The sequence below is a fragment of the Artemia franciscana genome, chromosome 15 (genome assembly GCF_032884065.1).
Source record: "Artemia franciscana chromosome 15, ASM3288406v1, whole genome shotgun sequence".
NCBI classification, from domain to species: Eukaryota; Metazoa; Arthropoda; class Branchiopoda; order Anostraca; family Artemiidae; genus Artemia; species Artemia franciscana.
Window position 1 is genome coordinate 31,766,351 of NC_088877.1, and position 23,353 is coordinate 31,789,703.

Sequence of the window (23,353 nt, forward strand, 5' to 3'; positions counted from 1 at the left end):
TTTTTATGTTATATTGAGAATTTGATCTTGTATCCAAAACATTTTGAAAGTTTCAGCGTGTTCGAGTATCCTAAGATTACTTGTCTGCCAAGTCTGATTACTGACTCTTAGCGTTTCACGAGACGTAAATTACATCAGAGTTTAGGAGGGTTACTACTTAAATCGGTCTGGATAAGTTTTTGGTAAATTACACCTGCTAACCTCGAAAAATGAAGGATAAGTGAGGCTAAGTGGCGTCACAAATAAAAAAGAATTGAACATTTTTAGAAATAAAAAAAAAATCATGAAAAGAGCGCAACATGCTCTGTGCATATTTTGTGTTTATATATTTGTCAATAAGTTGTGTTTACGGTGGAGAGAACGTGGACGTGATTCAGTGTTGCTGCTTTCCTAGTTATCCCTAGTGCTGGAGCTAACAGCTAAAAAGGCACAATGTGAATACCATCACTGCTTACATCATATGCTACTACTGTTATTACTAACACTTCCCCTATTGCTCTTTTGGGTATATTCTTGAACAAGGTATAAAATAGTTACGGTCGTGGAAAGTTTATGTTGCTTTAAAACTAAATCAAAAGACACAAAAGGCACTGTGTGTCAAACATCAAAAACAAAAAGAACAATAGGGATTTTTTTTTTTGCAAGACAGTGTAAATCTAATTAGAATCCGACCAATAAAACTAAAATGAATTTTTTTTTTTAAACAGTCTCAGCATCCTTACTTCAGTGAAGTTCAACCAGGAATCTAGTTCCCTATTGTTCTTCTTGTTTTGATGTTTGTGATGGAAAGGCAGTGTGGTCTTCGTCGCTATTTATGGCACTGTGTGAATGCTGGTTGCCAATAAGACGTCTCAGCAACATCTCAGGAAAGACTGAGGGTTTTCAGTTGAAACTTTCAGTGCTACTTTTATTACTACTTCTGCTCATACAATTGAGCTAAATCAAAAGAGTGTTTGAATCGAAATTGTCAAAAGAGCATAGATACAATGTTTTGGGAATGGTATCAAGTTTCATTTTTCAAGAAAACTTCAAGAGGTATGAAACTAAATTAAAGTGTCTGTCAAGGTTTTCAAAACGGCGTAAGTTATTTAAAATTGTTGAAAAATTCTCTCCAACATATAAATAGTAAGCTAAACAATAGATTCTTATCGAAAAAAACAAAAGATTTAAAATATTCTTTTCTTTTCCCACAAAAAAGTCTATGTCAGTAAAAAACAAACATTAATTAATTTAGGAAACCGATTCAGAAGGAGGCGCTCCGAAAAAAGGAAGAAGATTTGATAGACGTTTTCTACTGAAATTGCTTACCGATTGTTTTGGGTACCTGACTGAGTGACGAAGTGTTAAACAATTGGCTGTAAGAAAAGTGCGGCTCAATTCCGCTTTCTACGGCTATAATGAGAGAAAGGTTGAAGATAGCTGGGACATGTTCTGCAGATGAAGGATGACAGATTGTCAAAGATTGTCCTTTTCGGCCAACCGTCTAGGGTTAAACGAAAAGCAGGTCGTGGTGTCTTAAGGAAAGATTTTAGGGAACTGTTACCTTCCTGGAGGGTCTAAAGAGGGAGGCTTTGAATAGATTGGGATGGAGAAGGAGCGTGCATAGCTGTTTAGGCCTCAGGCGGCTTGGTGCTGCGGTGGGTTGTTAGCAGCAGTAGTAGTAGTAATTCAAAAGGTGAAAGTGAAAAAACAAAGACGATATTTCAGCAAGGACCTCCGCCAAGCTGTCCTCAGTACTCAACACAGAAAAAAAACATTGACTCTTTGAAGTGAACTGTGACAAGAAGGAGGAACCACTGAAACAAATAGAACAATGAAAGACCATTCAAAATGAGACTGGGCAAAAATTATGTCCCTAGTGACTCACGCAGCCCGTCTACTAACCTGATTTTTGCTAATATGGTCAACTAAACTTTGCTTAAAAAGAGAAATAAAATTAGTTGGTTTTCTTTTGTATTAAATGATCGTAAAATTGGACTTATTGAAATATTCCCAGTATCTCTATTTAAAGTGATGTCTTTATGAATCTTTTTTTTTTAATTTCAATTGCCTTCCTATGTTGTTTATCAAACTTCATGCCAATTGGCCTTAGAACGCATTTATGTCACACCAAAGCTATGAAAACTGCCCTTTTGTAATACAAAAGATTTATTTTGGCCTGAAGAGGGCTAAATACTGTCAACTGAAATTCTGAAATAACAGATCGATACACATTATTATCAAAAACATATATATGGAATTTTCAAGTTGCACAAGCCACAAGGGAACATTGTGCTGCGCCACTAAAGATATGCAGTCCATACTGAAAAAACGGTTATTATTTACTTTTTTTAAACTTCAGTGGGCAAATTCATTCCTACTGGGCTACAATTGTTTGTTGATAGAATTGTATAGTTGCTCACTAATCACTATAGAGCGGGAGGGGGGGATTCATTGTATCTTTTCGTTTCAGGTTTGAGTTGGTTTTGTGACCCGTTTACTTTTATAGCTTAGTTAATGCATAGACTGAGTTAGGTTTTTCTCAGGGGGGGGGGGCAAATGTGTACTTTGCAGCTCCCTGCCAGACCATCAATACTGCAACTATTACATTTTTGTCAATAAATATTACAATTTAAGCTTGTCTTGTCGTCACCGGACGTGCCGCCCGGAGCGTCTGCCCCCTCTCGCCCCCTAGATCCGGTTCTAATTTGATACTAAAATTACCTATCTGTTTTTCAGGTATTGGAAGCGGCAAAGCAACTCTGGAACAATGTTTAGAGCTTGCTAGAAGACCCACTCTTATAAAACAATGGAAATCTGTAAAGCATTTAATCATAGATGAAGTATCTATGGTAGATGGCGACTTCTTTGAGGTAATGTGTTTACTTTTAAAAGAAAATATTAAAATGTCAGCAGAAAAATGTACTAAGAGGCTACCACTCACCTTACATTTCTGTTAGTGCTTGCAACTTTGAAGATGGATAAAATCAATTGAAAGTAATAAATGTGTTCATTATTTTGGTTTTCTAAAAAACATGATTAGCATTTTAATAGTGAGAAAATGAGCTTATTTGGTGCTATGTTGTGCTGGGTCTTGGCTTGATGCAAAAATGAGTTTCAGGTGTAAGAGTAGTTCGAAAAACCCTATACTTCAATATAAAATCTGGAAATACTGTTTTTTAGTTTCAAAAAGGAAAACCAGAAAAAATGTGATGGTTTTTTGCAGCAAATTTGGCTTAATCTAAACATTAGGTAAGGGGGATTAAGACCCAGAAACACCTGATTTATGTATTGAAGTTCGGCTTCTGGGTCACAACGCTTGAAAATAACGTGTCATTAAAGTTTATTTTCTTTGAATAGTAAAAGAGAAGTTTCTTAACAATAAAAGATAAGCATCCTAAATATAGAGTAAGAAGTTTATATAAGCTCGAGTCAAAACTATTTTTCAACGCTTTAAATAAAGTAAAACCTGAAGTTTCTTTCTTTGGCCTGAAATACCAAATATTTTATTACCCTGATTGCTCTAAAGTGCTTGAGTACTCTTAAGTAATCTAAGTACCCTTAGATTGCTTATTTTTTGCTCTTTCTAATTATAATGGTTGATTTTCTGTCTGTGGTCGATTTGCACAGTTTTCAAGCGAATTTTTTGAGCAAGTCTTTTTATCGGAATGGTGTTCTTTTTTATCGGGGCTGTTGATAAAAAAATTTCAAAAAAAATGTCAATTTTGAAATTTTTTATCACCAGCCCCGAAGGGCCGAATTGGAATTTTGGAGTCTTAAAAAATAAGCGAAAAAAATCATAAAAAAAAACGAAATACTTTAACTTATTACCATATAACTTAATGCTTTAACTTATTCAAATAAATTATTTACTTTAATAATAAGAGAAGAGAACCGAACTATCAGTAGAACTTTAAATATAATACCCTTAACTTTCACGTATACTTGAAACAACAAAAGAGAAGTTTCTGAACAATCAAAGAGAAATTTCCTAAATGCATATTTAGAAGTTTACATAAGTCGCAGTTAAACTTTTTTCCGAATGTATATATATAAAAAATGATTTGTAATAAATAAACTATTTCACTAAACAAAGCTCTTAAGTTATCATGGCGCACATTGGGTAGTTAGTGTAGTTAGTGCAAGAAAAATTAAGACAGCGAATGAAAGTCAAATAGGTATGGATCTTGTCAGTTTTTTCATTTGGGGGTGTTAAAAGGGGATGGTGGTGGTGGTGAAAAGAAAGAACTTGTTTAAATCAAATTAAATTATCTCATTCAAGCCAAATATCCTCTCTGACTACAAGTATTCAGAAAATCATAAGACATGCTCTCTTGTGAGGATCATAAAAATATTGCTACTGACTGTATAGGCTCAGGTCCACTTATTTTTCAAATATATACACATAACATACTAAATATACAAAGACAAGCTCTGGCAGAGAGACAAGCTCGTTTTGCACAGATAAAATGTAATAAATAACGAAATAAACAATGTAATGAAGCGAAATAATAACGAATAATAATAATGATGAATATTATATCATATTATATAATAATACTAATAATAGTGAATAAATAACGAAATAATATTACTAATGTAATAAATAACGAAATACATAAATAATCAATCATAGAAAGAAGAAGGAGAATAATAGACATAATAATATAAACACTTAATATCAAGTTGCTTCGAGTACCCATTACAAAGGTTCTCCAAACAAAATCGATTTAAAGTTGAGTCTCTTAGGGACCAGATTAAGGACCAATTTTCCGTGTAAATAACTGAAAATGACCACTAATGACCAGCACCTCCATTCTAGTGAGTTGCCTGTCAACCTTATCTTGCCTGTAATACAAACAAAAAAAGAGACAAAATCAAACGGTAGTACACCCAAAGCGTCGCTTGCGAGGGTGGGTTACTAACAAAAAGAAAGAAAAAGCAGAAAAACAAATAAATTCTATTAGAAACTGGAGGGTGAAACCGTATACTGAACTAAAAACTTACATAAATATTTCATACACAATAAAAGTACAAAATATCATAATCCCGAAGCAAAAATAATAGAAAAGTGACTGTTGGTCTAAGAAAGGGGAGGTAAATTGACAATGGATGTTAGGAATTGAAGGTTCACCCTCAGAAAGTGTTGATATGCTTTTACTGATATTACCACATCTATCAAGGATATTATGTCTTTGGCACACAGCAGCGCTTCGACTGAACGTCAGGTTTCGGCAGTTAAGTTAATTTGGATACCCCTTCAAAATAAATTGTTGCCAGAAACAGTTTTATTATTAAATATCTGAAACGCGAAAATCCTACTTCAGAGGCTTTGAATTTTCCTACAGAGCTAATCTGGAGACCTAAGAAATTTAAGGCTAAATCCTTCAGCTATCTTGTTTTATGGCTCCCACATTTTTTGCTTTGATTACATTTGAAATTGTTTCAACTATTGAAAAAAAAAATTATGTAATGTTAGTTGAATTAATTGTTTAATTTTTATTTGAAATCAAAATTTGTAACTAAAGTTACAGTGTCCTTTCATTTGCGCAGTTTGTCTTTGCCTTCTGAAGAAAATCGAACAAAACCTTTTATTCATATCATAAATTGAGGATAGGTACTTTCAACTGACTGAGTTTGAAAGAGCTTGATAACTGTAAATCATGTAGTACTCAAAATGGACTTACCTTTGTACTATTCGCGTTATTCAGACATGTGATAGGCTCAAATTAGATATGACCTCGGCTGACCATTCCTCAGCAAGATTTGGATGATAATTGACTATTTTGCGACAATCCAGAGGTGAACACAATAAACTCTGTGGAAATAAAAAAAAATGCTCTTAGAATGTGTCCAACGAAAGAGAAATTTGCGGAATCACGTGCACTCGTTGTTTTTAAATTTTTGGAAGGTCGTACTTTTTTCAAAGTAGTACTTTTTGATGATTCTTATTTGTGCTATTATTCTATTTGAGTGCTAACCCCAAGGTATAGAATGAATTTCGTAAAAATATCCCAAACCCTCTCAAAAATTATATCAGATCGAAATGAAAGCTACATCATAAAGAGACTTTCGATGATGATAATGCTTTATGTAACCAAAAATGGTCAACATTCAGCTAAGGTGCTAGTAGTTTTCAAATAGATCTGTAATCAGCGCACCGCATCAGTTCCGGCATTCTAGCTGCTGCAGCACATCCACTGATCCCTAAGTCTACCAGTGAAATAATTCATTTCTTATTTTTTCTAGAAACTAGAAGTTGTTGCTAGAAAAACTCGTGATACTGATCTCCCTTTTGGAGGAATACAACTGATATTATGTGGAGATTTTCTCCAGTTGCCTCCTGTGGTCAGGCGTGGAGAGACACGACGGTATGCTTTTCAGACAGCTGCTTGGGAAAATTCAGTATCAAAAATTGTTGAACTAAAGCAAGTGCATCGTCAAGCTGACAAGGAATTCATTAAAATCTTGTCTCAAATCCGATCAGGAAGGTAGTGTAATTATGGCAAATGTTTCTATTCTCCATTTTTGTGTTAAAACAGTAAGGACGTAGTATAATTGTTCGATTTTAGGGAGGAGAAGACTAAATTATGAAGGATAACATAGTAATAAATAAGATGAGTAACCAGCTTATGCACCAAGGGTCAAAAAAGATTTCAGGGAATATGTCTATTAACATAAAAATCGCAAAAGCCAGGCTGTGAAAGAAGTCGAATTTCGCTTTGGCAATCGGTTTTTACGTCCAGAAGCTGAAAAATAATTCCTTCTAGTGAGTAAATATTCTGTTTGCTTTCTCTTGATTGAAATGGAAAATTAATTTCTTCGGCTTGGGAAATTAGTTTTTACAATAAATACCTGCTTCCTTTGACCGCACTGATTAAACCTCAAATTGACGCTGCATTTTGAATATCTATCTAAATATAAATGAAATTTTAATTAAGTTTAAATAAATGTAAAGAGTGAAGTATTGAGGAGGGAGCAACCCCCCTCATATACGGAATAATTTCTATTCGTTTTAAGTTTAATGTTGCTCCTTACTTTCAGTTGAAAAAACGTGTTTTGTATTTAATTTTTGACCGCTTTTTAAATAATACCGGGAATTAAAGGTCCCCTCCATGGAAAGTTCCCTCCCTATAAAGATTTCAACCGTGGAAAGCTCCTGCCACCTGAAATACCCCCCCCCCTCCTGTGCAGCAGAAAGAACCCTTTTTTAGCCGAAACTGTGTTTACCAGTGTACCTTGCTATTGCTTGGTTGCATAAAACCTGCTACTTTGACAGTCTAAGAACTTTGCTTCCTTTTCTCGTAAATATATATATCAGAGCTTTGTTCAATTCTAGCTCAGCCTGTTGAGATAATTTGTTATACATGGTTATCAATGATAAGTTCACCCGAAATACACACTTGTGTATAGCTCGGAAAAAAAAATCAATAAACTCAATATGTTTGACAACTAATAAAATTCGAAATTCTGACCTTTTTTTCTCTCTCTCTCTCTCTCTCTCATATTCTTTATGATTTTGATTTGTATTAAGTTTTGATTCCAAATGTTTTGATTTTTACATTATTTGACTTGGAATACAAATCTGGCTATTTTTTAGTTTTTTATTTAGTTCGCCAATAAGATATTTATCTTTTCTCCCCCCCTCCACCCCCTTTCGATTTTTGCGACTAATTGTAGGAAGTTCATTATAAGTTTTTTGGACTTACAACTTTTAAGTTTTACTAATTTTCTTTTTTATTGATTTATTATTATTTTTTTATTATTCTTTTTTTTATTATTATTTGATAAATTTTTTTATTTATTTTTTTTTGTGTTTGATTGATTTCTTGTTTGATTAATTTTAAGTATTTGTCTTGCTATCTTGGTTGTTTCTCTTTTTTTCTTTTTTTTTTTTTTACTTAGACCTATGAAGGGAACTCGGCTACATTATAGCTTGTGAGAGACTTTAAGATTAAGTATTATCTTATTTATTTTATTATCTTGTATTTCGTTTATTGGGGCATTTCAACTTTGACACTTCTCAGAAATGTTTGTTCCATTTCAACCATTTATTTTTCAGCTCAGTGTCACAGCGGAGCTTGTACAGCCTCTTTCATTTAAAAAAAAATTCGTTGCAAATGTCCGAGAAACACGGTACACTTGATCATTAGCAACACAAAACACTTTGCACATTTGGAACAAATCTAATGAAGAACGACACGGTACACTTGAACACTGGCAACACGAAAAAATTTTGCACATTGGGAATGGGAACACAGTTAATGGAGAACGACCTGTATTTAAGTGATTGATTGTTATTTCAGGTGTTCCAGTGAAAGCGCAGCTCGTTTAAAATCCACAGCAAAACAAACAATTGAAAAAGATGGTATTATCCCAACAATCCTGTGCACTCACACTGATGACGTCGAACATATCAACATGAGAAGCCTTGATAAATTACCAGGTGAGAGTCCCGATACATTTGAGAACAATTTTAATGCTGTCGATTATTATCGATGTATTATCATAACAATCCTGTATGTCGATGTAACAATCCTGATGTCGATGTATTATCATAACAATCCTGTGCACTCATACTGATGACGTCGAACATATCAATATGAGAAGCCTTGATAAATTACCAGGTGAGAGTCCCGATACATTTGAGAACGATTTTAATGCTGTCGATTATTATCGATGTATTATCATAACAATCCTGTATGTCGATGTAACAATCCTGATGTCGATGTATTATCATAACAATCCTGTGCACTCATACTGATGACGTCGAACATTTCAATATGAGAAGCCTTGATAAATTACCAGGTGAGAGTCCTCATACACTTGTGAACGATTTTGTCGTTATCGGTTTTCACTTTTCATATTACGATTCCTTTTGAGGCATTTAAGTTACTGTTGATTTTTTGAAATCTACTCTAAGAAAGCAAATATACAGCTATTATTCAATAATTATGCATTAAAACCCATTAATTTATGGATTTATATAAAATAAAAATTTGAATTCATTAACATGGATTTGCTATTTGCGTAATGCAGGAAGCGGTAAATTTGAATGAATTTGTCATTTGTCGATTATTGAAGTACTGAATATAAATTTAGTTATTATATTAAAGTTTTTAAATGGATTTATAAAATATTGAAACCACATACACTTAAAAATGATGATGACTATGATTATTGTACAGATATCAAGGCAAATGTTAAATATTTTGAATCCTTAAACTTTCAATGGCAACTTTTCAAAACACAAGAAAAATATAAAGCACATGATGCCACATAGCATGAGAACAAGATGTTGAAATCGGCGAAAATTTACTGCAGCACTTTGAAATACGAAACAGAATCGTTGAAGAGTAGTAAATAATGATTTTAAATAAACAATGTCAATAATAAATAATGTTATAATGTTAAGAGGTAAACATTTTAATGCAAGAAATAATATTGAAGAGTTGCTTTTTTTCAAGTCGGGTTAAACAGCATGCAGAATAGAAAGGAATATAAAATATCATTGGTGTAAGTTTTTGTTACTTTTATACAGCTTTCCATTCTTTTATGATTTACTTTTTATTTTATACTGAAACAAAATTTTAATTATTTGGACTGTTCTGTTTTGGACTCGGTCGCTTCTAAAACATTATTATTTATTAATTCTTCATTTTTATTTAATCTTCAGTTTTATATCTTTCTATAAAATATTTGATTCAATAATATGAGAGAATTCGTTAATCTTTTATTGTTCCGCTACCGAGGAGAGCATCATTTTGGTCATGTCAATTTTGGTCATATATTTCCTTCTTCGGAATTTTCGTTAGATCTGAAAGCTCACTATTATTTCTTGTTACTGATTTCGTTCATTGCTTGTTGTTACTGACTTCAGTCTTAAGATCAGCCTACCCGTCGATCCACCCCTTATTAGAAATGTTTAACTTTCACCCTAGTCTTGTTCAATTTATATTTTAAATGTAGGAACTCCCACTGTCTTCAAGGCCGTTGATAGTGACCCCTACCTTACGAAACAACTTGACCAACTTACTTCAGTGCCATCTACTTTGTGTCTTAAAATTGGTTCTCAAATAATGTTGATGAAGAACTTGGATATTTCCAGAGGATTAGTAAATGGAGCTAGAGGTGTTATTGTTGGATTCGAAAAAGGTATTTTAGCTGCTTATTATCATTTAATTAATTGCATTTTTTCAAATGCCACTAACGTAGTTCCCACAAAACTCACTAGTCTAATTTTTATGCTTCTACAATCTAAGGCATATAATTAAAAAATATTTACTTCTAACTTTAATTCAAATGAAACAAAAAAAAACGGGATAGTTTGTGTAGTTGTCTGTACATGTGTAGGTATAGCTAACACATACCTGATATCGTGTTTCTTTTCTTAGATATTCTTCAATTAGTTCTTCTGAATCGGAGGGTGTTACCTAACGATGGAATATTGTCATTTATCTTCAGATTATGTTTAATACTCTCATTCTTAGACAATAGTCCATCCCTGGGAAATGCTAACCAACCTAGGAAATGTACATAAACCAATCAAGCCATCAAAGTCACCTGCATGTTTAGTTCTGCTAAATATATTATCATTGTAATTTAAATAGCCTGGTTTGCCTTTTTGAGTATTTGATTATGATGCAAATTACTACCTTTGCGCTATATACAATTAACTGTATTCACTTAGAATACATTTTTTTTTTGTTTTTTTTTTGGGGGGGGGGGTACAATATGTTTTTTTAGGAGGGGGGTGCAAAAAAAATTAAAAACCGTATCAGAAATTTGTGAGCAAAGACATGCTCTGCTTTCCTAGCTTTAAGGTCACTGACCCACTCGGTATATTCCTTTTTTTTCGTTCTGAAAAGCTGGGACAGAAGGCCAGATCTTGGCTTATCACAATCACACCAAAGTGAAACTAAATTTGTCGTGAACGGTCGTGGGAAGAAATAATAAGATTAAACTAAATGTTTGATATATAACGATATCAGCTGCTGAAAAGCCCATCAGTTTATTTTTTTCAATGTTGTAATGAGCTCATAAGAAAATATTTGTAATATCATTCATTTTAAGTAAAGGACCAGTGACGCAGTTGGTTTTGGACTTTTACAGTTAGGGAAGGAATTTTGTTTATATCTTGACTTGGATATTTAATTAAAGTTTTGTTCCTTTTAATATCTTTATTCATTTATATCAGCACCTCTTGTATGTTTGTTTGCTATAATTGTTTATTTAATTTCTGTTCGTTATGGGTTTCGTTTGTGCTTCAATATTTTTGTTCATTTTAAGCTTGATTTGCATATTCAATTTAATTTATATTAATACAACAAAAGAATAGAAACAAAAGCAATACGATTCCAGAAGAATGGAACAACAAGGACAATGCAAGAAGATATAAGAATTTTTTATATCTTCAATATTTTTTAAGGAAAACCAAAAGCGACTGACCCCGTCTTCCGCACAAAAAAGCAAAAAAATGTATTATAGCTACTCCAACCCCATCCAGGTAATAAGAGTCTAGCTTCATACAGGTTAGATTTTAATTATTTTTAGTTTTAATGACGAAAAATTTTTATTTTCACCTTCTCTTCTTCACTTGATTAGTTGCAATTCCTTTGTTTCGTATTGTTAGACATTTCTGATCTTTTCTGGTTTTTATCGGCATTGAACATGCCTTGTTTGACGTGTCTAAAGATATTAGCGTTCTTTTATGTCTTTGCTTGTCCCTTTTCGGTGGCTAGCTTGAACCCTCCTGTAAATACCCCTCACCCCTCCGCAGAAAATATCCTCCCAGAAATTACCCGCCGCAGAAAATACCCCCCACGGGAAATGCCCCCCCAGAAAATAGAACCCCCACGGACCCCTTCGGAAAAAAAAAACCCTGCGCCTTTTACTACCTTTTTACTGGGAAATTTTTCCACCCCAGTTTTTCACCATGATTTTAAATCAATCAGAAATTAAAGTGTTTTTCGAATGAAAGTGTGCTAAGAAATTTTTTTTACCCAAGATCATCCGCAAGGAATTTTCTGGGTGTAATTTTCAGCTAGAATAGAATTGTCTTTGGGTATTTCCCTGAGAGGAGGGGGGGGGGGGGTATTTTTACTTGAAAATAATTTTCCATCGTGTAATTTTTCCGTGGGGAAGGAATTTTTCATGGAGGGGGGAGCCAGGTTTCCCGGTGTTATTTAAAAGCAATCGGAAATTAAATTAAAAAAAGCTTCTTCAACTGAAAGTAATGAATAACATCAAAACTTAAACGGACATAAATTATTACGTGTATGAAAGGGTTGCCCCCTCCTCAAGACCTTGCTCTTTATGCTAAAAGTTTGACTTTTTGTCTCATTTCCTTAAGAACAACCCCTGAAACAAAATGTCCGTTTAATAAGAATAATAAACTTTTTTTTATTTCCAATCACCTGTTATGAAAGACTGTCGTTAGGTCCAGACTGGGGAGAGGGGATGGTGCCTGAAACCAATTCTTGGGAGCTGGATTTTCTGGCATGATCTGATTAACAATCAGAAATTAAAATTTTTAAAAATTAAGTTTTTTCAACTTAAACTACAGAACGACATTGAAAAAGGCAAAAATTAATCCATATATAAGTGGGGCTGCACCCTCCTAAATCCCTTGCTCATTGAACTAACTTCTCTATTACGTTGATAAAGCTTTTTATTCTAATTAAACGGCCCTAATGTTTGTGAAGTCTATCTGAAGGAATTTGGAATAAAGTCTTAAGCGTACTTAAACTTAAGCGTAAAGAGAGAGGGGGAAGCCCCCTCATATATGGGAAAAATATTTTTATTTAAAGTTTTAATATAGGTCCTTACTTTTAGTTAAAAACGTGTGTTTTCCATTAAATTTCGTAAAAGGGTTACTGTATTGAAATAAACGACCAAGTATTCGCACAGGATTGTGGTTAGTGGATAATTCTTCTGAGCTTGGTCTATTTTGGTAGGCGTTTTCGGGCTGAAAAAAAATTCTTTGCTAATTTATCTACTATGGGATGCCTCCCCGTAGTACCATAATATTTGTAGGCATGAATATATAATGAGTCGGAGGTAATAGGGTTGAGACTCTGTGTTCAGGATTTTGACTCTTGTTGATAGAAGAGCATCGCCAAGTGCTGAAAACCATGTTGTGACCAAGAATGGGCCAACGATTGTGCAAAGACTCCATTCATCCTGGAGGTTTCAGGGACTTTTTGCTGTCCGGTTTTAAGCCGGCTTAAGCAATTCGATGTAGACTTGGGAAGATGTGGTGGTCACCGTCCTGTATTGGTATCCAGGACCATTGCTTTCTCTGAGGTCAAAATTATTTCAATGATTTGAAGAACATGAAAATTGGAACTTGGAATGTTACGACGTTAATAAAGATTAAATAACTATTGTATGGACATTTTGATTGACGAATTCGAGCTGGACTTATTAGGAGTTTCAAAAGCTCATATCCGAGGGGTAGGAAGCATGAAATTAGGTGATATAGAAGTTGTTTATTCAGGCAGGATGGATGGGTACACAGATAGGGCGTTGGGCTCATGATGAATAAGGAAGCTTCTAAGTCTTGTTTTGGGTGGGAAGGTATTAATAATTGAATACTAATCGCTCATTTTACCATAGGTAAAATGAATAAAGAACGACGATGAGGATGTTGGCATAAAGAACTATGTACGATTTATTTATTTTTGGTCTTAGACCAAGGCACTTCGTATCGAAGGAGTTGTCGTAGAAACTTCAAAAATCGATTAGAAATTGAATGGGCAAGTGCCCTTTTTAATAGTCGAAAGCGATGAGAGGGCAACCAACCATCCTCCCTCGCCCACCATTTCCCAAAACACATCCAATCAAAATTTTGAGATAGTCATTTTGTTCAACGTATTTGAAAGGCCCGGAAATTATGTCTTTGAGGATGACAACCCCCCACAGCCCTCATTGCAAGGGTTGTAAGTTATGCCCTGGTGGCATATAAGATTTTTATAGAAAGTACTGTCGTAGAAACTTGGAAAAGGGCTCATTCGGTTGGAAATTGAGAGAGCTAGTGCCCTTTTTAATAGACAAAAGTAGTCAGAGGGCAAATGCCCTTCCCCTGCTCATCATTTCCTCAAACACTTCCGATCAAAATTTTGATATAGCCATTTATATTATATGTGTTGATACATATAACCACACACACACAGCCCTCAGGGCAAAGGTTGCAAGTTATGCCCTGGGGGCATATAAGGTTCTTTATAGAAAGCCTTGTCGTAGAAACTTCAAAACAGGCTCAGTCGATTGGAAATTGAGAGGACTAGTAACCTTTTTAATAGTCATGAGTGAGAGGATGGCAAATGCCCTGCCCATGCTCATAATTTCCCCAAACACTTCTGATCAGAATTTTGAGATTGCCATTTTGTTCAACGTAGTTCAAAGATCCAAAAATCATGTCTTTGAGGATGAAAACTCCCATAGCCCCCAAGGCAAGGGTTGTAAGTTATGCCCTGGGGGCATATAAGGTTTTTATAGAAAGCGTGGTCATATAAACTTCGGAGGGGGCTCATTTGATTGGTAATCAGAATCTCTAGTGCATTTTTTAAGAGTCAAAGTGATCGGAGGGCAGCTATCCCCCCTCCCGCACACACACACACATACGCATCGTATTGTCCATAAATGTATCTTATAGAAATTTTAAGGTAGGCGTTTTATTTAAAATAGCCATTTTATTTTATTTAAAAAACCCCAGAGTCTGAGGCAAGGGTTGTAATTATGCTGCAGGGGCAAAAGGTAAGAGTAAAAGGTGATAGAGGGCAGCTAGACCCTCCCCTGTATAGCCCTTTTTTTCACCAAACGAATCTGAAAAGCTTTGAAGATTTGCTAGATGTTTCAAGAGAAATTGCCTACGAATTGTTCTGGGTACCCGGCTGACTGACCGTATTTCAAACAGTAGGCTGCACGAAAAGTGTAGTTCCATCTTGCTTTTTTGGGCTATAATGAGAGAAAGGTTGAGATGGTGAGGGTACGCTTTGCGGATGAAGGATGAAAGATTCCCAAAGATTGTCCTTTTCGGCCAGCCGTCTAGGGCTAAACGGAAAGCAGGTCGTCCACTGTTGGGGTGGGATGATGTCATAAAGAAAGATTTAAAGGAAATGGGAATTTTCTTGGAGGTCTAAAGAGGGCGGCTTTGAATATTTTGGTATGAAAGAGGATCATGCGTAGCTGTGTTGGCCTCAGGCAGCTTGGTGCTAGCTAATAAATTCACCCTTCCGCTAGCTAAGGGGAAAGATGTTTACTCAAGGAAATCGTTCTTCTAAGGATGAATAATTCTCAGTTGTTGAAGGCTATTAATACAGACATTAACAATTTTTTCTCTATAATTCCCTCCAATCAAGACAATAATGGCTTCTCGTGACTTTGGATATGGCCTGATCTGTGCTATGTGTGACCATCTTCAAAAGAGGAAAAACGTTATTTTCAAACGTCGCAGGATAAAGGACATGCAAGTCATTGTGGAAGGTTATTGGCAAGAAACTGAACCATTAATTAGAGAAACACCAATTGCCTTTCACGTCAAGGAGAAGTTTCAAGGAAGTTTCATGGAGAAGTCTTCGTCGGTAAAAAAAAAGAAGAAAAATCGAGTTTGCTATCTGCCATGCAGAATCAGACCAAACAATTCTTTTCTACATTTGGAAGATTGGTTCCAGTTCAGATACGAAGTGTTTCCGTATCGTCACCAGTGATACAGATGTTTTCCTTTCTTCGCTTCTGGTTTTCAGAAACTTCGATGAAAAGTGTCATGGCATCAATATTTCCATCGATTTTCTTGACAACGCTTGGAAACCTCTATACGTCAAGAATGTTTAACGCAATGCATGAAATATTAAAAAAAAATTACTTGACAATCGAGTTACTTCGTTTCAGTTTGCACCGGAGTCTGTTGTAACTAGTTTGGTGATAAGTGGAGCTGCAGATTAGACCACTCTTTCAAAACCCTCGTCGAGCACTTTGGAAAAGATTTGGTCTCTAGATTCCCGACCAGGGAAATCTCTATTAATAAGGACGAGTTCCTTAACATGTTGCATACAGTCAAAAATCAACGCTTGTTCCTGGAGATTTCCCTAAAGCCTGACGCAGATATTTGAAAATGGAAAGTGCTGGAACCTGGACAAATTTATCAAAAATATTATCAAAGCAAAGGGATAAGCTGGACGAGTGAAAAAGAATACTAATGTGCAGCAAGTCATAGAATTTGTCAAGGAGGAAAGCTATGGCCTTGAACAGATTCGCAATATCCTCCCCCCCTTCTATTTGAATGTGTTGTTGCATCATATATACAAGTATTACTCTGCAATTGCTGTTTTGATACCAATAGCTACATCAAAGAATTTTGATATCAATAGCTACATCAAAAGAATCGCATTTTAATGCTGATTTTAAATATATAAGTATCATCAAATTAGTCTTACCCATCAAAAGTTACGAGCCTGAGAAAATTTGCGTTATTTAGAAAATAGGGGGAAACATTGTCATAGAATCTTAACGAAAATCACACCATCAGATTCAGCGTATCAAAGAACCCTACTGTAGAATTTTCAAGCTCCTATCTACAAAAAACGAGGAATTTTGTATTTTTTGTCGGAAGGCAGATCACGGATGCGTGGTTATTTGTTTGTTTGTTTTTTCGTTTTTTTTTTGTTTTTTTTTCAGGGGTGATTGTATCGACCCAATTGTCCTAGAATGTTGCGAAAGGGCTCATTCTAACGGAAATGAAAAGTTATAGTGCCCTTTTTGAGAAAAAAATGAAAGAAAAGTTTAGTGACCAAAAAATTGGAGGGCACCTAGGTCCCCTCCCACGCTGATTATTTTCCCGAAATAAACGGATCAAAATTCTGAGATAGCCATTTTATTCAGCGTAGTCGAAAAACCTTATAACTATGTCTTTGGGGACGACTTACTCCCCCACAGTCCCCGTGGAAGGGGCTACAAGTTACAAACTTTGACCAGTGCTTACATATAGTAATGGTTATTGGGAAGTGTACAGGCGTTTTCAGGAGGATCTTTGGTTGGGGGGAGGTGTTGATAAGAGGGGGATATGCTGGGGGAGCTTTCCATCGAGGAATTTGTCATGGGAGAAGAAAATTTCCATAAAGGGAGCGCAGGATTCACTAGCATTACTTAAAAAATAAATATGAAAAAGTTTTTTTCATCTGGAAGTAAGGAGCAGCATTAAAACTTAAAACGAACAGAAATTATTACCCATATGAGGGGCTCGCCTCCTCCTAATGCCTCGCTCTTTACGCTAGAGCATTTTTAGTAGTTTCAACTATTTATTCAACGGCTTTTGAGATTCAGGGGTCATTTTTAATGAATTGGGACAAAATTTAAGCTTTAGTGTAAAGAGCGAGGTACTGACGAGGGGGCAAACCCCCTCATTTATGTAATAAAAACATGAGAATACAAAAGTTCTTTACGTAAGCTAATTTATAAGTTACGTATATCTTTTACTAATAAAAAGATTCGTGAAAAATTAAAAGTTGTAGTTGCCTTTTTAATTAACCGAAAATCGGAGGGCAACTAGACTTCCTCCCCCGCTCTTTTTTTCTCAAAATCATTCGATCAAAATTATGAGAAAGCCATTTAGCAAAAAAAAAAAAATATGCAAATTTCGTTTTAATTATTCCTCTGCGGAGAGCCAAAATCAAAACATGCCTGATTCAAAAACGTTTAACTGAAAGTAAGGAGCGACATTAAAACTTAAAACGGATTGGAATTACTTCGTATACGAAAGGGGCTGCTTCCTCATCAATTGTTTTAAAAGAGTTGATAGAAAGAGTCAAACTTTAGCGTAAACAGCGGGGCGTTGATGAGGAAGCAGCCCCTTTCGTATACGAAGTAATTTCTGTCCGTTTTAAGTTTTAATGTCGCTCCTTACTTTCAGTTAAAAAAACTTGTTTTTTATTTTTTATTTAATTATTAGTAGAATCCATTAAACATTTTAAACGATGATTTGGTCTCTAGAGTAGGCTAGTTTGGGTGCATAGAGAAACACCATGAGTGCGTGCCGACCCTTAACTGCAGTCAAGTCAACCATAGTTTTCACTACAGTTCTGAGAAAAGGATGAACAGACCCGAGCGCTAAAAAACAGGGGAGTGTCCTATTTTGCTTGTTTTCGGGGTATTTGTAGCGTATTTTTTTCTACAGAATTAAAACAACTTTTAAAATACATTTTGGTTGGGGGGATAAAGTGAAATCTTAGCTATTGAAGGATTGTAATATTGTTGTCTAACTTTGGAACTCTTGGACTGTCTTAAAATATTATATTTTATGAAAGGATTGGAATAGCAAAAGTAATTACACAATTGAATTACTTTATACTCTCGTCAGGATGTAATAGGACTTATATCCCTGTATATTAAGTTAAAAAAAAAACTCGAATATTTTAGGGTACATCATGATGGAAAAGAGGTTTTTTCAAACCGTAGAATAATATTCACTTTTCTTTATTTGACTTTTTTAGTATGTCATTGTTATACCACAATGCGAGGCCTCTGTGTAAACGAAAATCTAGCCCTCGCCCTCTCAGTTGGTTATCCTGGCTTAAACACTTCTTTAGTGTACAGGAGGCTGCTTAAATTCAGTTTTGGTAGTATGAAAACGAATTATAATCATTAAAACGCATTAAGATGTTACATAAATAAAATATAATGTCTTTTTCTTTTTCGTTTGTGATTCTTGAAATGGGTACGACACTCAATGGCTTCTCGGTGAGCATGTGCTCACAGGGGGTGGTGGGATGCATGCTATATCTATTTGTCAACACATAAAAAACAAGAGCCAAGAGCTCATATGGCACTTATGACGAGGTCGGAACTTAAAATTAGACTCGGTACTCCGGTTTCCAAGATTTCCGTTTCCCCCAGCACCCCCCAATGTCCCTGGATCCGATCCGAATTGAAAATAGGGTATCTGAGACATGACATCTTTCTATATATCAAGTTTCATTAAGATCCGATCACCCATTCGTGAGATAAACATACCTCATTTTTAAAGATTTCCCTTCCCTCCAGCCCCCCCCCAGATGGTCTAATTGAGGAAACGATTGTTATCAAGTCAATTTGTGCAGGTCCCCGACATGCCTACCGATTTTCATCGTCCTAGCCCGTCCAGAATCACCAAACTCGTCAAAGCACTGGAAATCCCCCTCAACTCCTCCAAAGAGAGTGGATCTGGTCCGGTTATGTAAATCACGTATATAGAACTTGTGCTTATTCTTCCTACCAAGTTTCATCGCGGTCTCTCCACTCTAAATGTTTTCCAAGATTTCCGGTTTCCTCCTCCAACTTCCCCCAATGTCACCGGATCCGGTCGGAATTTAAAATAAGAGTTCTGAGACATGAGTCATTGTACATATCAAATTTCATTAAGATTCAATCACCTGTTCATAAGTTATAAATACCTCATTTTTTCTAATTTTTCCGAATTAATCGTCCTTCTCTCCCCCCTCCCCCAGATGGTCGAATGAGGAAAGCGGCTAATTCTAATTTAATCTGGCCTGGTCCCTGATACGCCTGCCAAATTTCATCGTCTGAGCTTATCTGGAAGTGCTTGAACTAGCAAAACCGGGACCGATAGACAGACAGAAATCGCGATCGCTATATGTCACTACGTAAATACCAAGTGCCATAAAAACTTCTGGTGAAAGTAATATTTGTGTCTTTGAATTTGAGCTAGGATATTTTTGGAAGATTGTGTCTATCTTTCAGTATATAGATTTCTCTCTTGAGATGGCATTATTTTCTGTTCACTTGTTTTTCAGGTGGTATCATTGTCAATTTTGCATGTGGAGTTAAAGAAAATATTTTTCGGGAACGATACGTTGTGAAATGCTCCAACACTTTGGTTACTAGAACTCAACTGCCGATTCGCTTGGCCTGGGCTTTCTCCATCCATAAATCCCAGGTAATTGTGTTATCTATTTTTGATCTTGTATTGCCAGAACATTTCGAATGGAGTATATTAGGGGGGGAGATCGATGAGAAGAATCAAAAGTGGAAAAGACGGTTGCGACTGCAGAAGGAACTAAAATGTATGTTTAACAGTTAGATCACGAAGGCGCAGATTCATGCAAAAGGCCTATATCTTGTTATAATCAATTGGTATGCACAGGATTGTCATCTTCGGCTATTTACCACCGAATTAAGAGATTTTTTCCTCCATTTGCTGATACATTGAATAAGGTATTTTTTTTAATTAAGTTTTTTTTTCAAAAATCGAAGCTGCATTTCTACTTGTTCCAAACGTAGTGTATCTCGAACTTAGAGTCACTCATCTTACTTTTTATTTATGGTTGCAAGATTTATCTTTCAAGTATAAGCTACTATTTAAGGGGGATATTAGTAGATGTATAAAAGTGTACTATTATCTTTTTATAATGACAATAGGTAATAATAATATTAGCAATGGAGTAATAATAATAATAGATCCATTCAAAACCCAAACGCTAGACCTGTCTCTAAACTGAGCGTAGTAATAGACTGTAAGAGAGAAATTAATGTGGACAAACTGAATGGTTGTTGATAATTTTAACATTTACTTCTCAAATTCAGCAGAGTAGGTTGATACTCTGCCTGGCAGTACGGGGCAAGGGGTGTGATTCCGCTGTAGTAAGGTTGAGCAAAGGTCTGCTATATATCCCTGTAGAAAAAAGTCCCAGAAACACAAACGTCGATTTTGCCGTTGCCGTCAATGGCACTGGAGATCTGTATTTTTTATGAGTTTCGAACTTTAATCGCAAAAATACTTTTGTTTCGTAAGCCGAGACACTATTTAGGGGGAGTGAAGAAGGATAGTCCCTCCGTTTTCTCATAGCTGTGCAAAACTATGTATGGAACTAAGAACAATTCAGAAAATTCTCCAAATGGATTTTGAGAAAATTCAAAATTGAATTGCGTGAAGAGCAAAAACTGGCAATTGCAAAAATATTCGTATATATTTTAACAAGAGATTATAACAGTTCAAAAACCTTAAAAAATGAAAACCAAAAGTTTGAAGCTTAGTAGGTATCGTTGTTAAAAATCGAACTTGCTTTAATAATCAAATATCTTTGGTTATAAAATTTCGAATTTTCGGAAGGATTTTTTGGAAGTAAATGCAATTTCATTTAAGTGGAGGCGCGCATTCAACGGGGTAGGAGGTGCCTAATCCTGCCCCCCTTCATCTCCTCGAATCTCAAAATGTTTAAGATTCTCGCTATAATATTATGTCCTCCGTACGATGCCTAATTGGTTTTTTAAACTTATGCATTCCTGTCTAAAGTGCCCCGCCCCATTTTTGTCTCTAGGATACCCAACATAAGTGTATGAGTCAAGTAGTCTTTTTTTTCAATGTTTATAACCAGCCCAGTCTTTGAAACCCGTCCCTTATTGCCTGATAGGGATAATGTGTACATTAACTTGATCTCTAATGTTTCCATTGGTCTACTAACGCCCTTTTATGAAATTTCAACAATTGATTCCTTTATTAATCAGTTAAGCTGGTTATCTTCATTAGTATAACCAGGTGTGCACGCTGGAAGGGGAAGGGGTTTTGACTTTCCTCAATATTTACGATTGTTGCTATTGTTTTTGTAATTCTGTGCAATTTTCAAGTAATTAAATATGTTATTATTATGATTCTTATAAAAAGAAAACTACAAAAAGTAGGTTTATCGATGATTATGTTTACGATCTCTTGAGAGCGTAGAAACTCTAGTATGAAATAGACCTAGTCTGTGTGAACATAGCATTTGCTGGTAGCCCTCTCTCATGATGAAGGTTTCCTTTTTTGGTATGAGGAATTTACACCTTATTACTCCCAATAATCTGGACTCTCTGAAGTCAGTTTCAGTAAGCATGATTCTTCTAAGATTTTGTCCCAGGCCCCATACGATAACAAAGTGCTTGTTTCATACTTAATTTTGAACATCTTCTTAAAATAAGCATTAATAACAAAAAACAAAAACTCAATTTTATCTCTATTGTTGATTTGTTGAAGCTTAATTCGACAAGTCCATATTAAAATATATTAACTACATACTGTGTGTCTATACGCATAAGCAAACTCTATATTGTCCCGTACATTTTTAGTCGGATAATTGATAGTGTGTTTGCTATCAACTCTAAGGATATATCTTCGATTCGAATTATTGTATGGCTTGTTTTATGATTAAATCAATCTAGCCTATGTTTGGCTCAGTTATCTGTTTCGTAATAGTCCTCCAACTTTGTAGTTCAATAGAACTTCTACTAAACTTCCCAATTTCTAAGGATCAGTGGAAAATAGGTTTCGTACATGAAAGGAATATTGTCGCATCTGAAACTTTTCATTTCAGTTAAAGTAAATTTCTGCTTGGAAAATGACGTATATTATCACAGAATCCTCAGTTGTCATAAGGAATGGAGAGATAGTGTTTAAGAATCTTAAAACGGCCAGATACAGGTGTATCTTATTATAGCTTTTTAGCTAGAAATTCTTGGTTGGAGCTCGTTCACTTGATCCTTTTTGTCAGTACTGACTCATTTAAGTTTTAGAGTTTGGCTCAGTGAACCAAACATCTCAAATACAAGATTTGAAGATGTAGGAAAAAAAACTTAAAAAAAGGAAAGGGATTGAAGGGATAGAAAAATTGAAGAAATAGGAAAGCATTTTAACAAGAATTAGGATAGAGTAATGCAAATGATAAAGTATGGCTCTGAAACGTGGATTTTCGGATGGGAAATGTGTAGATGCTTTGGTTACACCTGTTTACTGATATATTCAAGGGCTGTAGTATACTGACCTTGCGGAGGTAACACAATAATTAACCTGTTGATTTGAGACAGGAATGAATGGTCTTACGAGACAATTGAAGCTATACATTAAGTGAAAAAACTTGAATGTCTTGGAGGACGATAAAACTGTAAAAAGGTTTGGTTTTGTTCCACTTTCTAGAAATTTGCTAAAGTAATGTTAACAGTGTTGTCAGGTTTTAGAGATGAAGTATAAATGGTTGCCGAAAATCGTGCTTTCTGATGATCCGTGTTGAGCCAAACGGAAAACAGGAGATCATCGAGTGGGATAGTAAAAGTCATTAGAGATGATTAAAAGGAAATAAGAACTTCGTGATAAGGAGCATAGAGAGAAATTTTGAACAGATTGGGATGGATGAAGAGTGAGTGCGAATGTGTTGGCCTCGGGAGGCTTAGTGCGTGGTGAATTTTCTTTGTAGTAATAGTAGAAACATCACTGTAGACCAGACAACTCTTAAAGCTAATAAACTAGTCACCCAAAATTGATCAATGTGCACCAAGCACGGTGGTCTAGCAAGATAAGTTTCTGGTGATAAAAACCGCTACTAATGTAATAAATCTTATAGACAAAAAAAAA

At 35.2% G+C, this 23,353-nt stretch overlaps 1 protein-coding gene and 1 long non-coding RNA gene across 4 annotated transcripts in view; one reads left to right on the forward strand and one right to left on the reverse strand.

Moving 5' to 3' along the window:
• Positions 1-23,353, forward strand: part of LOC136036353 (ATP-dependent DNA helicase PIF1-like) — a 72,222-nt gene that overhangs the window by 42,355 nt on the left and 6,514 nt on the right. For both annotated transcript variants that reach the window (XM_065718518.1, XM_065718517.1), the window contains exons 6-10: positions 2,719-2,852; positions 6,229-6,470; positions 8,286-8,425; positions 9,949-10,134; positions 19,767-19,909. In XM_065718518.1, coding sequence (XP_065574590.1) covers positions 2,719-2,852; positions 6,229-6,470; positions 8,286-8,425; positions 9,949-10,134; positions 19,767-19,909 — 845 coding nt within the window. The remainder of the gene's footprint in view (positions 1-2,718; positions 2,853-6,228; positions 6,471-8,285; positions 8,426-9,948; positions 10,135-19,766; positions 19,910-23,353) is intronic.
• The window catches only part of LOC136036354 (uncharacterized), a 63,745-nt gene that overhangs the window by 2,005 nt on the left and 38,387 nt on the right, over positions 1-23,353 (reverse strand). The window contains exons 3-4 of one of the 2 annotated variants that reach the window (XR_010619712.1): positions 5,667-5,797; positions 4,475-4,827 (exon numbers count right to left, since the gene is read on the reverse strand). This is a non-coding gene — a long non-coding RNA (uncharacterized LOC136036354). Of the gene's footprint in view, positions 1-4,474; positions 4,828-5,666; positions 5,798-23,353 lie in introns of those variants that run through there. The other variant, XR_010619713.1, reaches the window with a different exon arrangement.